This window comes from Monodelphis domestica, chromosome 2 (assembly GCF_027887165.1).
Source record: "Monodelphis domestica isolate mMonDom1 chromosome 2, mMonDom1.pri, whole genome shotgun sequence".
Classification (NCBI taxonomy): Eukaryota; Metazoa; Chordata; class Mammalia; order Didelphimorphia; family Didelphidae; genus Monodelphis; species Monodelphis domestica.
The window spans coordinates 504,296,934-504,313,407 of record NC_077228.1 but is presented as its reverse complement, the minus strand read 5'-3'; the positions used below and the strand labels follow the sequence as shown (position 1 = coordinate 504,313,407).

The following is a 16,474-nucleotide window of genomic DNA, read 5'->3' as shown; positions in this document are numbered from 1 at the left end:
AAAGTTTCAGTTTTAAGAATACTAATTTAGAAATGTGACCTTAGGATTCACCAATGAGATGTGATAAAAACAGAAATAAACAAACTAAAATATAGGAAAACAATAGGAATTGGGGGATATAAAATAGAGAGTTAATAATTTGATTTTGAGAGAAAAGTACAACTATAAACAGTAATTTTACCTTGCTAATCTCTTACACACATACACAAATGATACACAAAACTTGGGATAAAACATTCTTTGACATCCTGATCTGTAATACTATTACTGTGTTTGCTTTTTCATTATGATCAATAATAGTTGGCAGTAGCATCAGTTTCACCACCAACCTGCCAATTTTCTATTTACCATCCTAAAGAAAATACCCAAGAAACCCAGAGCCAACGAACTTTCTCTAAAATTTTAATGTCCCATTTCTGAAGAAGGCTAAAGATATTCAAAGAAATAAATTTACTAAATGCACAACACATATTTTCCAGCATCTACTTGCCTGAACGTTAATGTCTGCCCACAGAAATAGGTTGGAGCACTGGAGTAAAGAACACCTGTTGCCTGGGAATCATTCCTGAGTGCTATATTTCTTCGACTGCTCAGGCTGTATCCCTCAAAGCCAGCTGTCCATTCTTTTTGGAGGCAAAAATATGAAAAATGAATAGAATCATCTGGAGCATTCTTACTATACACATCTGAGTCAGTTATGGATGGACAAGAATCAATATTGTAGATCTGATATACATGATCAGTTACAATTTGATAGTTATACCTCAGTTAAGAAAGCTATTAATCTAGTCCTACCTAGTTGTGAGGTGCCAGTGTTTAAAATAAAGTCATGATGCTCAAGTCCTATATCTAGCTAATGCTATTTTCTCCCTAATACCAACATGATCAAGTTTATTCTGGGTTTATTCTGATCTAATTTATCTGAGTAAATTATATTCCAATCTAATTTAGAACTAATCCAAAACACAACTGGGTCTTATTTTTGCTAAAACAGCAGGGTCAGTTTCAAAATTTTCAAGGAAAACTCTTTCCACAGACTTGTTTAACTCTTCACACAAGTCAACAGGCAAGAAATCATCTCATTTAGATCAATTTCCATAGACCTGTCTAGTCTTATCCTAGATCTCTGGTCATAAAACCAAATGGAGATAATATATGTGAAGCACTTTGCAAACTAAAGTATAAATGCTAGTTTTTATTCTAAAACAAGGCATCAAGAGTGCAAAGAATCTTTCTCAATGGTCATAAAGTTAGAAAGTAATAGACTTGTGAAGTTACATTGACTATCATGCTCTAATGTCTAAGTCAAGATCCATCTCAAGTAATTGTTTGTATCTGAGGAGCTAAAAGTATAAAATGTAATATTTTCACCTACAGAATAGTGCTATAGAAAGAAGTGGCATACCGTGAGGTACCAATGTAGAATGGCCTATCTGTGGAACACTCCAAGGACTCCACTCCTGCCGACCATCCCCTCGAGCGCAAACTCTGAATTGATAGTCAACATTGGGGTCTATATGTAATACTATGAACTCGGTTTCAGAACCAACGTATACGTCTTCAAAATGGTTTGAAGTACTCTTACGGAACTGGAGTCTATAATCTTGGGCTGTAAAGTCATCATCAACCTGCAGAGAAAAGTTTAACATTAGCCAAATGACCAAAGGAAAATTTCCTTCAATAACATCACTCAGAAGCCTGAAGAGAAGTGCCTATGAACTAGGGTTCTCTTTTCCTTTCCTTAGGACAACAAACAGCAAATTCAAATTAAACATTTGCTATACTTGAGAGTGAAAGACAATGACACTATAAATTCCTTGGGATTAAGGACTACAATATGTCATTTTCCCTCTCTGGCACATATGTGACTAATAACGTCTGTTGAATTGAATAATTTGTAGTTTCCATGGAAGATGAATAATTTTGCTTTTTTGGAAGCATGGTATCAAAATACAACTCTGGAAAGCAACTACATAAGAGATTACTGGGTAAAAAATATAATGCTAGAGACAAAAGACTGCACATATCAATTGTCCCCTCTCTACAGCTACCTCTGTACAAAATATGGAACAAGGACTTATATTTCATTGAGTAGAGATTACCAATACCTATTTTATTTGAACATTACTAACATTAGTGCTCTCTTCTGCATCATTATTTCATTTTAAAAATTAAGATTTATCATATTTAGAAATAATATTTTTACAAATTGGGTAGCGATCTATAAGTAATATATTTGTCAATAGTTGCTAGACTCAAGAGATTAAACTTTACACATCCTGCAAGTTAATGAGAACATTTTCAGAGAGAAGTACTGAAATAAAAAATATTATTTATGAATCTTATTTTAGAAGTATTTTAAGAGAACAGTAGTGATCACATATGGAGGCAGGCCAGCTAGTTTTCAGTAATATCTTCTGGCTTTTCTCTTTAACACATCTGTAGCAGATCTCAAACCCACTACAAAGCTAAGCTGAAAAACTGGTGATGGGAAAGATGTGAAGGAACTAAGAAAGGCCCTTTTCAAAACTATTTAGAATAGCTATCTCAATCCAAATTTCCTTTTACTATATTTTCATGATAATGGGATTTTTATTTTGAGAAAATTGGAAAATATGCTGAAGCCCTAAACATGAGATAAAAAACAAGACATCAACTTTTCAGACAAACATTTTAAAGCAAATTTCTCACACTGAATAGCTCACCTTACACCATCGTACTATAATACCTCCAGGCTTCTCTATGAGCTCTTCAATCTGTACTGGTGGCCGAGATGCAACTGTGCCATGATTGAAAATCTGATCCTTGACTATAGTGAGAATTGAGTCATCCAACTGAGCAGATAAACACGGCACATCAACTAGCAGAGGCACTTCTGGCAAGCTGGAGAAACAATGTTAATGCTTATTGTTCAATATTTAAAAATATAGAGACTGGAGGGACAGGCAGTTAAATGGCTCAGGGGATAGATTCAGGCCTGGAGTCAGGATGATCTGTGTTCAAATCTGACCTTAGACATTTCCTAGCTGTATGGCCCTGGGCAAGTCACTTAACTCCAATTGCCTAGCTCTTGCCACTCTTCTGTCTAAGAACTGATACTTAGACAAAAGTAAGGACTTTTAAAAAAATATTGAAACTAGAGGAAAATAAATTGAGGGAATAGTTAGTTGCTCCAAATTCTATATTACTTACATGCTGTTGAAACTCAGAAGAGTACTGAAGCCCAGGAAAGTTTCTAGCAGCAGGAGTTATGCAAGATGTTACAAAGATTTTCTTCCCATTTTACAACCATAAGGAAATATAACCACAGAGTTTAAAGAAAATTGGTAGTCTCAACTGTCAAATTTGCAAAGATTAGCCTCTCTATCTAAGGAACGTTTTTGTTTCAACAACAACACATCTGGAAACTAAAACCATATGAGCTTTTCATTTCACATGGACATCAACAAAACAAAAAGAAAGATAATAATTGCTACTGTTTTATTTTAATTTTTAAAATTTATGTTATTTTTTTCCACCTCACTTTCATTTCTGAATCTACCCCCCTTATCTAGTGAGCCATATCCTTATAACTAAGAATTAAAAAAAAAAAGTTTGGCAAAACTAACCAAAATATCAACCAAGTCTAATAATATACAAAATGTTCCAGAATCCTTCTCTGAAAAAAAAAAATAGGCAGGATGCCACTACTATGGTAATATTGCCAAGAAGAATAAAAAAATAGGAATCATTGGAAATGAATATCCTCTACCTCCCTCAAAATCAGATCTCTGTAAAAGAGAAATAGCACATAGTAGATTCAATTCTCAAAAAAACAAACTAAAGGTAACAATAATTCCTTTACCTGTCCAATTGAATGTGTGAGGCCTTTTTGGTAAAGCTCCATAGCTTTTCATTCTTTTCTCCCACACCACCAACTATGGCAATTTCACCTGGGGCCAGAGAAAAGAAAAACAGTAATATTAAGGAATATGATAGAGAAAAAACCCAAAGCACATTTCATCTATCAAGTGGTAACTGGCAGGATTCTTATCAAGCTGGGTCTCTGGTCTAATGGATAAATGAAAGGCCAGGAAAAAAACCCAACAAATCTTCCATATTTCCTTAGCTCATATACAAAGGAAGAAAAATAAAGGCAACTATTAATAAGAGGTACTAGTAAGGGATGGTTCTCTGGAAGGAGATAGGGAGGAGGGAAGGAAGGAATTTAGGATACTTAAAAACAAAATTAACAATAAAGTTTTGCTATTATTTTTAAAAAGTATTAGAAGGGGAAAAAAGTTAAGTCTAAGGATTGAGGGGGGAAAGGGATGGCGATAAAGAGGCAAATAAGTATTTACATAGCATTATATTAAATGCTTTTAGAAATATTATTTCATTTGTTCCTCCCTACAATGCTATAAGTCCTATTATTACATTTTACAGTTGAAGAAACTGAGGCAAACAGACTAAGTAACTTGCCAGAGGTCATGCAGCTAATAAATGTCTGAGATCACATTTGAACTCAGGTCTTCCTGACTTGGGGCTCAGTGCTCTATCTACTGCACTGTCAGCTGCCTTTATGAGTAAGGGGAACCAATGGTCAAGTAATCAAAGGAAGGCTCTGTTTCATAGAGGTAAAATCTGGTTAATCATGGCTTTCACAGAAAGACTACTGACTGTCAGTGAAACAAAGAGCCCAGTACTGTCTAACTTTTCTCATCACAGAATCATTAGCAAACGTGTATATTATTACCTTCCCAGTACAGCTAACAGTCAATATCTTACAAATGTAAGTCATAGAATTATATTTTCTAAAAAGAATTCCATGCAATATTAGTTGAAGACTAGGTTGAACAGAGAAATGATAGAAAAACTGATGGAAGCAAAATAGGACCACCAAGGAAGGACTATATGACTGAGCTAAATACACTCATTTGTTGAAAAGAAGCAATAATTCATATTGCTTTTATTTATCAGACTTTCACACTGCTATCACCATCCTAATGTTAAGATCACATTTTAAGATCTTTAAAAAAAGGAAAGTAGGGAGTAGGTCAAGTTCAACAAAATGTTTGAAATTCTATAAATAAGTTTTTATTTTGCAAGCCAAAAAGCAGAATTTGATGTTTAAAATACTTAAGTACCAAATAGCGTAACAAATATTTATAGTATGTATACTAAGAAACTTGTTTTCTAAAATTTAAAATATGTATATATTTCCTATTCCATAGAGAAGTGACATTCTTGACCTGTACTGAATTGCCTTTTAGTTTTTTTCTAAACTTAAAGCATCCAGGGAGATAATTATGTGCTGTTTATAAAACAAACTTTTAAAAAGGCAATTTGCCTTGGTGGCTAGCCGAGTCACACTGAATAAGACAAAGATATAGTGTCGTTTGTATGTGAATGAAGATGATATTATGAATAGTGGGGTGGAGTGAAGTTATTTTCCAGTAGTCATGACCCATGACCTACATTTATCCACAGATCTGTCCTGGCACACCTCTTGTGATTAACACCATGTACTTTAAGGAGTCACTAGCAAGGATAAGGAATATGAGTGAAGAAATGAAAAAGCATTTTTTGAATTCAAATTTATTTTACTTTAGTTTTTATTCTCACTCTCCCTATCTCCTCTGCCACCCCACCCCAATTAAGAAAGCAAGAACAGGCTTTGTGTCCCAAGAGTGAGAGAGCAGTAGAGGATGTGGGAGGTAAAAATGGATGCTCAGATCAAAAGAATCCTTTTTCAAGCTCATCTGGGACTACTTCTGGCAGCAAAACTGGCAAAAAGGTCAAGAGGAAAAAGCACACTCTTCTAGAAAAGTCCTTAAAGAAGGAAAGGATGGGAGAAAGTTCTAATGCACTAGCGTCATTCACACAAAGTAGTGGCAGGGATGACAATACTCTAGGTTGGAAAAATGAGATCTGCTGCCAGCATTTGAGACCCTACATTTGAGAAGAGTACTGACACTAGAGAACACTGGATGGACCCAGATGGTGAAGGAGCCTGGCAGAAATGCCTTTCTTTCAGGCTAGATCAAGGGAGCTGCTGTAAGAACAAATCTCTGATACTGATGATACAAATAAAAAGAGGTAACAACTCCTGTATGAGAGTATCGTCTTAATCGGCCTTTTCACATTGGCTTTTGTTTTCTCAACTCTTTATCTTCCACATTACTGTATTCTTGGACTGCCAAACAGTATTTCATATATGAACTTTTTTTTTAGGGTATGTTTAAATTCTGTTCTGAAGAAAGCTCATTGTCTCTGCTTTATTAAAAAGGAGTGCTTGATATCCACCACTCGCTGTAAGGCAAAATCACATCATGACATGTAAGTGTTGTGGTCTCTTTTGGATCAGAAGTGTTGGTTACTGGTAAGGACAATATTAACAATTTGTGGATCTTTTAGTTTCAGCTCAATTAATGTTAAAGAGGCATTAAATAGCACTGGATTAAACAATAAACATTTATTTATAAAAGCTAGAGTATATCATCTGTATTCTTCAAAATATCCAAATATTCAAAATTGATTTTGGGGGCAAATGGCTCAATGGATTGACAGCCAGATCTAGAGACGGGAAATCCTGGTTTCAAATCTGGTCTCAGACACTTCCTAACTGTGTGACCCTGGGCAAGTCACTTAATTCCCATTGCCCTTACCACTCTTCTGCCTTGGAACCAATACACAGTATTGATTCTAAGATGGAAGGTAAAGGTTAAAAAAAATCAAACAACTTGATTTGACTTAAACTGTTTCCACTGCTGCCATGATTTCATTTCTCCTCATTTTTTGTTTCATTTTCCCTAGACTGGTTTGGCTTTTTGATGCTTAATTTCATTTCTTTCCTTTAATGACATGTTAGTTTTTGAAGGCTTCAGTGAAATTCCTGAAATACTAAGGTATCTCTTATTAAGATAACAATTGTCAATTTAAACACTGAATATGGAAGTCTTAGAATCAATTCTTCTGTAATAAATACTGATGCACACTTCAAAATGAACATTGCTTATGTTATCCCTAAACAAGTATATGTAATTAATTACTCTTGGATTCTGTCTAGTTACAAAGCCACTTAGTTTAGTTTACAGAAAGTCACAATATAAAGTTGTAATCTGCCTTTACTTGTGAAATACGTTTACAGATTTTAGGATGAGGTCTGTAAAATCAGATATTATTGTTAAATTACTTCAGACTAGGATTTAATAAAAATCTAGAAAGTTTACTGGCTCTAATTTTTTATTTTAGATTTGAAAGTATGAATAGCACATAGACTCTGACATCAGAGAGTATGGGAAGTATGCAATCTTTGTCATCTGAGAGATAATTAAGTTTAACCAAGTTACTCTATTATTACAGTAAACTTTTAGAAGAATGAGCTGGTCTATTTTATTTCTGGCTTCTTCCACATTAGACTGTTGGGAATTTTATGTTGTTCTGGCCATGTATCCAAGTCAAATTGATTGAAATACCCTTAGCTTTTAGTTGCTTTTTCCTATTGTGTCAGAAGAATGAGGCACAAGAATGGTGAAAAAGAGAATATACAAACACTTTGGACACAAAAGCAATAAGCTCTGAAAAGAACATGGACAGGGATCCGTCTGAAACCATGTAAACCTGTGAAAATCTTATCTTCAGTAACTATAACTGAGAGATTAGAAAAGGTGGAGAGATTAATGGCTTTAAGATTAAAGACAAATAGAGATAAAAATACTTACATTTTGAAGGAGCCAGAGTTGATCATATTTTTAGAACAAGATATATATATTTAGATAGGACAGTGAAAATGAGGAAGCAAGAAAAATGAAACCCATTACATATATGTCTAATTAATCAAAACATATTCCTATGCTGGCCATAACAACAAAAATCTTTGATCTGTACTCTGGCTCCTTCAGCTCTCTGTATGGAGGTGGGCAGGGGGCATGTCTCATCGTGGAATTGTTGTTGGTTAATCAGATTTACTAAAACCTCCATGTCTTTATGATATTGTTGTTATAATATAAAGTATTCTCCTAGCTCTGCTCTGTCTTCTACATCAGTTCCAATGACTCTTCCCAGGCTTCTCTGAAGTCAATTCCTTCATCATTTCTTATATCACAACAGAATTCCATCACATTCATACACCACACCTTGTTCAGCCATTTCCCAACCAATCACCTTACTTTCTCATTCTTTGCCACCACAAAGAAGTGGTGCTAGAATTAATTTTTGCACATGTGGATCCTTGAAAAAAGCATTTATTAAGTCCTTCCTAGATGATAAATGCTGAAGAAACAGAGAAAAAAGATGGTCCCTACATTCAAGTTCGATTGCAAAATAGATGGCAAGGTCCAGAAGTCCTAAAGATAGTATGGGGGGAGAGGGGAAGACAAGGTCCAGGGGTCCTTAGGTTATATTGGTAAGTTATATGACAGTGCCAGGGGGAGCTGCAGGCCACAGAGGAAGAAAAATGGTAAGGTATGGTTTTGTTCTACGGTCACTGGAAGCTACACAGTAGATGACCCCAATCATATTAAAACCCAGTATGTACAAGAAGGGAGAAATCAAAAGGCACAGCATATCTCTAGGTGTTGATAGGTCTTCCCACTGCCTAGCCATCACAGATGGGTATGTTCTGTGGACACAGAAGTTTCAGAAAAGAGCAAAGCTCACTGGAACCCCATGGAAGCAACAGGATCAACCCTGGATCCTTGGCTTTATGACTAAAATCATGGTCTGTCTATACAACACTTTGCACAAAGTCATCCAAAGACAAGAGGAATACCACTACTTTTGGAAAAGTGATTACTATATCCCAGGACACAATGTGTACTGGTGTAATTACTGGTGTCATGATGTAAAAATACTCAGATCTAATATCTACACCACTACATCCAGTCCTGAAAGTAATAAAGAAATGGCATCAAACATTCCAGGTCATCAGCAAGACAGTCTATGACAAGCCCAAAGATCCTAGCTTTTGGGACAAAAATCCACTATTTGATAAAAACTGCTGGGAAAATTGGAAGACAGTGTGGGAGAGATTAGGTTTGGATCCATACCTCACACCCTACACCAAAATAAACTCAGAATGGGTGAATGACTTGAACATAAAGAAGGAAACTTTAAGTAAATTATGTGAGCACAAAATAGTATACATGTCAGATCTTTGGGAGAGGAAAGACTTTAAAACCAAGCAAGACTTAGAAAAAGTCACAAAATGTAAAATAAATAATTTTGATTACATCAAATTAAAAAGGTTTTGTACAAACAAAACCAATGTAACCAATATTAGAAGGGAAGTAACAAACTGGAAAACAATCGTCATAACAAAAACCTCCGACAAAGGTCTAATTACTCAAATTTACAAAGAGCTAAATCAATTGTACAAAAAATCAAGTCATTCTCCAATTGATAAATGGGCAAGGGACATGAATAGGCATTTTTCAGTCAAAGAAATCAAAACTATTAATAATCACATGAAAAAGTGTTCTAAATCTCTTATAATCAGGGAGATGCAAATCAAAACAACTCAGGCATCACCTAACACCTAGCAGATTGGCTAACATGACAGCAATGGAAAGTAATGAATGCTGGAGGGGGTGTGGCAAAGTTGGGACATTAATTCACTATTGGTGGAATTATGAATTGATCCAACCATTCTGAAGGGCAATTTGGAACTATGCCCAAAGGGTGATAAAAGACTGTCTGCCCTTTGATCCAGTCATAGCACTGCTGTGTTTGTACCCCAAAGAGATAATAAGGAAAAAGACACGTACAAGAATATTCATTGCTGTGCTCTTTGTGGTGGCAAAAAATTGGAAAATGAGGGGATGCCCTTCAATTGGGGAATGGCTGAACAAATTGTGGTATATGTTGGTGATGGAATACTATTGTGTTAAAAGGAATAATGAACTGGAGGAATTCCATGTGAACTAGAACAACCTCCAGGAATTGATGCAGAGCGAGAGGAGCAGAACCAGGAGAACACTGTACACAGAGACTGATACACTGTGGTACAATCGAATTAGTGGCAATGCAGGGATCCTGAACAACCCAGAGGGATCTATGAGAAAGAACATTATCCACATTCAGAGGAAAAACTGTGGGAGTAGAAACACAGAAGAAAAACAACTGCTTGATTACATGGGTTGAGGGGGATATGATTGACGATATAGACCCTAAATGAACATCCTAGCACAAACATCAACAGCATGGAAATAGGTTCTGATCAAGGACACATGTCATACCCAGTGGAATTGCATGTTGGCTACGGGAAGAGAGAGAGGAATAGGATATGATTTTTTGTAACCAAGGAATAATGTTTGAAATTGACCAAATTAAAAAAAAAATTAAAAATAAACAAAAATAAATTCCAGGTCATCAGGATATGAATTTCTAAAACGAATTGACCCAAGTTTCAAAGAAATATGTGCTTTGCTAAGATGAATAACAAACAAGGAGGGACTGCAGATGAAGTAGACCAGCAATGCTACTAAGGTCCTCAAGTGCCATGATCACCAAGCCCACAGGCGCCAAGTATCAGACCATGTAGCTTTGCCCTAAGACTACCACCAAAGCCATTGAACTCAACCTTTCCATCAAACATTCAAATTCCATGAAATTCAAGTCTAGCAATCCCAAACTTACCAGAAATTCTGAGAAAACCAGACACTGATCTTAAGTCTACTGGCCCACCAAACCCACTGACAACTGGCACTAAGGCTTTTAGGGGTACAAACTACTGGTCTAAAACCTTATCAAACAAATGCTTCACAACAGAAGAACTTGTTTGAATTCTAAATGCAGTTTTTCCCCAGCCAAAGAATCATCATTCAGTATCATCTATCACCTTCATATATAGGAGTATTTCCTATACCAATGAAATCACAGGTCCATTCCTTATCCCTCTTGTTTGTTTTAGGGAATAGGAAAATAGTTGTCAAACTCTACAGAATTAATTTATGAGCTGTTATTATTATTTATGTGATTGTTGAGACAGCATGTTATAATGGGAAAGATATGAACTTGAGAGCCCAAAGACCTTTGGTACTGACCTCCTGTGCGACCTTGGGCAGGTCTCTTAACCTTTCTGGGTCTCAGACTTCTTATCTGAAAAGTGAAATGCCTGAACTAGAAGATCTCTAGGGTGCCTTCTCTGTCATTCTAAATGACATGAAGAACTTTTAAAAGGATGATCAAGAACTGGAGAAATTCCATGTGAACTGGAAAGACCTCCAGAAATAGATGCAGGGCGACCAGGAAAACATTGTACACAGAGACTGATATACTGTGGCATAATCAAACGTAATAGACTTTTTTACTAGCTGTAATAGGGAAATGTCCTAGAGGAATGTGAGATGATACAACCCACCTAGGAACTCCCTAGGGCCAGTAAAGTGAAACCCTTGGCTTATAAAAAACAAAGTTTATTTTATAAAGGGAGTAAGGGAAACTGGTAGATAACACTCTAACACTTAAAAACTAAGTTTCACCCAACTTCTAAGTCCTCTGTGAAAGGAGAGCTTTCTTTTTCTTCTCTGGGCCATGCCTACAGCTCCCTACTCTATCTAAAAAACAAACCCCCACACGCTATCTGACTCTAACCTGATCTGCCCACTAGTGATTAACAAAAAGAGAGGGAAAAGCCTTGGTTTGGCTGCACTAAGTAACCCAAAGTCCCAGATAAAAATCTTTGGATTACCTTAGCCCAAGAGGACTTCTGGCAGATGATCTTTGTACTCAGGGAAAATGGTGCTCTCCAATGATTCTCTACCAAGAAGTCAATCATTTCTCCATGAAATTTTGACTATCTAGGGAAAATCTCTCAGAGCAAAACCTCCTCCAGCTTGGTAGAAATTCAGGCAGAGAGTCAAACCTTCCAGTTCAGTGGAAATCCCAGAAGGAAGTCAGTTATTGTCAGTTCAAACTCCCACAATTCCTCTCTCCTTCCCAGAATCCTCTCCCAGGGCTTGTATCAAAATTCCCTTCTTTTAGCTAATTCCTAAAACCACTCTATCCCTAATTTATATTCCTATATAGCAGCAATGCAATGACCCAGGACAATCCAGAGGAACTTAGGAGAAAGAATGCTCTCCACATCCAGAGAAAGAACTGTGGGAGTAGAAATGCAGGAGAAAAATATAGGATCAATCACATAGTTTGACGGGGATATGACTGGAGTTTCAATGTAGATATGAATAACATGGAAATAGGTTTTGAACAATGATACATGTATAACCCAATGAAACTGCTTGTCAGCTCCAGAAGCAGGGAGGGAAGAGGGGTAGGAAAGATCATAAATCATGGAAAAACATTGTAAATAAATAAATAAAAATTAAATAAAAAAGATCATCTTACAAAACTACCCAAATTGAGAAAAGTCTCTTGATTTCTCACAAATCACTAAGACATCATAAATCTTATAAAAACACACACACACACATACACTGATCTCTCTTTAGAAGATTTTCAAATAGAAAAAACTTTAGAAGGACCCCAAGTTCCTACCTTCTCGGACTAAGTCTTCGGCTGTGCTGACTCCATGTTCTATGAGCTTCTGGCAATCATCTAATGGCTTGATGGTCTCCTGCTCAATGGTATCCACTTCTTGCAACAATGACACCAATCGTTCATCCAAGAGCTTCCTGAGCGTTCCTTTTAAATCATTAAAATGTTGCCTGAGGACATCCCTTGTCTGTGATGCACTATCTTTGATCTGAAAAGACATAAAAATTGAGAAATCAGAACCTCTTAAAAAGGCCAGGATAATAGATGTATCTGCATGATCATGGACTTAGAGCTAGATGGATCCTAAGGGATCACAGCCAATAGCAATTCTAGGGCATTGCATAGTTATCCTCTGGAGACTATCACTTGAGCCTGGGTTCAAGTCCTGGCTCTGAGACTTATTGGTTGTATCTTTGAGAAAAGAAATAATTTTCTAAGCCTCCATTTGCTCATCCATAAAAGAGGTGCAATAACAATTGTAGTACCATAGAGTTACTCTGATGATCAAAATAAGATATGTTGAATGATTTGTAAACTTTAAAAACATAATATGAATGTCCAACTATATGTACAAACATCTATCTATCTATCTATCTATCTATCTATCTATCTATCTATCTATCTATCTATCTATCTATCTATCTATCATCTATCTGCCTAAAACAGAACTCCTCTTTCTCCACAACTTCAATTTTCTTCTGAACTTTCTTGTTACTGTCAAAGGTACTACTGTATATGTTATCACCCTTTTTTATAAACTTGGGATCATCTTTGATTCTTCACTGTCCCTTATCACACATATCTGATCTATCACCAAAGTCTTGACCAGTTTATCTGCTTTCATGATCTCCCTTATCTCCATTTCATTCTCCATTCATATGACCATGACCCTAGTTCAAGCCCTCATCATCTGTCAAATAAACTTTTGCAATATATCTCCCTATCTTTAATCTAGCCTTCATGCTTCCACCAAAGTAATATTCCTAATCCTAGAGATGACTACATCATTCCTACCATTACTTCTCATTATTTCTGGATCAAAACCACCTGACTCCAGACTACCTTTTCTGCCTTATTATACTGTATTTCCCCTTCATGAACTCCATTTGTCTAAAGAAATTTGATTACTTGCTGTTGCTGACAGCACACAGCAAGGATTTAATAAATGCTTGTTAAAGACTGATTAGATATTACTGGTTATTAATATTATAATTATTACCACCTGTATTTTCTGATAAGCATGATTAGATATGATGCTATTCCAGATGTGCGCAATAGTTTTAAATTTCTGAAGTTTTCCTTAAATAAATTTTGTTGGGAGAAAAACCACATGAAACGGAATATCACTATGTTATAAGAAATTACAAATGTGATTAATACAGATAAGCATGGAAAAACTTATATGAACTGATTCAAAGTAAAACATAGACAAGAAAATAATACACATAATGACCACAGTGAGGGTAGTAGAGTATCACTCTGAACATGGCAAAACTTATAAAACTTAGTATGTGCTTATTTTCATTTGTGTCATTCTATTTGTCTTCTTCTAAAAGGGAAAATCTAATATTGAAGGAAATGGTGTGAATTGTATGTTATGTGAATTTTTTGGAGAATACTCAAGTTATATTTGTTATAAATAGATAGGGCCAGAAACATTTTTTTCTGATATCTTTTCCTTGAAAGACTGACATTTAAGTTACTTTGTCCATTCCCCTGTGAGCCTCCTAGGAATGAAAATTAACATCCAATTCAGGGCAGAAAGACTCATATTTCTATGAGATAGTTTCTCTATTGTGACTTTTAATTCATTCACATAACATACAATTCACACCATTTCCTTCAATATTAGATTTTTCCCTTTTAGTAGAAGACAAACAGAATGACACAAATGAAAATAAGCACATACTAAGTTTTATAAGTTTTGCCATGTTCAGAGTGACACTCTACTACCCTCACTCATATTTGTTTTCCCTTTTAGGTTCGTTATGCCTAACTTTGAATGACCAAGAAGAGCCATCCAAGGAAAAACATATCCAAACGTGGTAGTCAGAAAATAGAAATTCAGATTGAAAAAGAATTGAATTTTAATTTGTCATTTTATCAAAAGATTGTCACAAAATAAATCCAAGTATCAAAGAAACCAAGATAAGGCCGATGATTTAATGTACTTAATGTGGTTTTTCGTAATCATAACTTCTTATATGTTTTTAAAAACCAGAGAAAAGAAAGCATGGGGAAAAGTGATATAATACAAATAAACCACTATGGTTTGAATTGTCTTTATAATTTTTACATACATCACACTGCAGGAAATTCTTCAGTAAGCACCCTCCATAAGAAGTTGTATCTAGATTTTTATAAGCAACGGATATAGCACACATAGGAAGTACCTCAGTTAAAGCAAGTTTCCTCTTCAGAAAGAATTCAAAATCTCCTCAACTAATGCAAAACTTACATATATCTTGTTTTCCTTTTAGCATCTACAAAAAAAGGAAGTGTGTGGATATGGAGCAGCAAAAAAGCTAGGGATGAGGGAATATACTAAGCCCCCTCACTTCCTGTAATCCAATTTCAGGCTTTGTCTATGTCAAAGCCTTTCATTTACTGCTAGAAAATGAAATACTGCCTTGGAACAAATATCCTTTCCTTCCAGTATTACGGTGTAGAACAGTGTGTTAAACTCAAATAGAGATGGGGATCACAAAATCATACATAAGGATCTGTGGGGTCACACACTGACTTAGAAAGTCACATTAATATTATGTGTTCCACAGTATTTTTTACTTATTTTGCTAAATATTTCCCAATTAAATTTTAATCTGGTTCAGCCACATCAATTGTGATTGACATCTCTGGTGTATATAGCACTTCAACCATATTGAACTTAACCACATATCTAACCAATTTTTTACTTTAATTTTGTAAAATTCCTTAAAAAAAAATTCTGACCAGCTCCAATAGACTTTTTTCTTTACAGTACTTCTCAGCCTGAAATAAAAATAGGGAATGATTTTATAAGCAAAGGTTCTTATTTTTTTTCAATACTATGTATTTTGTTTTATGCATTTGTAAAAACTCTTTTCTCAGAAGGGGTCTATCAGCTTCACTAGACTGATCTATGATACAAAAAATGCTAAGAATTCTTGCCATAAACATTCTAGAAGTGCCCATATTTCACCTGAGACTTTATCTCAAAGACAGTAAAAGACAGACTTTATTAAAATTTTATTCTGAAATCAAAGTAAAAAGCATGTCAGTAAGTGACAGATCATTATGGCATAGGAAGAAGGCCAAAGGATCTGGAGTCAGGATGTCTAGTTTGAATCCCAGCTTTGCTACTTCACTTGCTTATAAATCTCCAGCAAATCAAATAACCAACCACTCTGGGCCTCAGAGTCCTCCTCTATATAGAAAAATAAAAAGATTGGAGTAGATGATCTCAAAGGTCCACTTCTTTAAAATCTATAATTCTATGATATACTTTAAGATTTTTGAGAAAAGAGACAACTAAGTGGCTCAGAAGATAGAGGCCTGGAGTCAAGAAGATTTGGGTTCAAATTTGCTCTCAGATATTTCCCAGTTGTATTACTCTGGGCAAGTCACTTGATTGCCTAGTCCTATTGTCCCTCTGTTTTGAGAGTTCTTGCTAAAACAGAAGAGTAAAGGTAAAAAAAAATGATGGGACAATTCATTAAGAGAAAAATCCAGAAAACTGGAAAGTAAATTCTTCCTGTAGTTTTTGCTTAAGTATGCATTCCTGACCAATCTGGTGAAGGAGTTGTACAATCTTCATTTCGAAGAGGACCAATAACATCATAACATCATTGGGTGATGTCTTGACTTATGCTTGAATTGGATTTAAATGAGGTGGAGTTGTACAACGTGTCAGCCTTTCTCTCTGGAAGTCCAGAGTGATCAAAATCCAGTGGCAAGACAAAAATTACCTTGGCATCTTCAAAGACCAACCAAGTTCCAAACATCCCACTCAACTGGA

General features: G+C 35.5%; 1 protein-coding gene across 1 annotated transcript in view; it reads right to left on the bottom strand.

Moving 5' to 3' along the window:
- The window catches only part of CRLF3 (cytokine receptor like factor 3), a 40,782-nt gene that overhangs the window by 15,628 nt on the left and 8,680 nt on the right, over nt 1-16,474 (bottom strand). The window contains exons 2-6 of the mRNA XM_001368313.4: nt 12,478-12,685; nt 3,845-3,932; nt 2,706-2,883; nt 1,406-1,628; nt 491-623 (exon numbers count right to left, since the gene is read on the bottom strand). Coding sequence (XP_001368350.1) covers nt 491-623; nt 1,406-1,628; nt 2,706-2,883; nt 3,845-3,932; nt 12,478-12,685 — 830 coding nt within the window. The remainder of the gene's footprint in view (nt 1-490; nt 624-1,405; nt 1,629-2,705; nt 2,884-3,844; nt 3,933-12,477; nt 12,686-16,474) is intronic.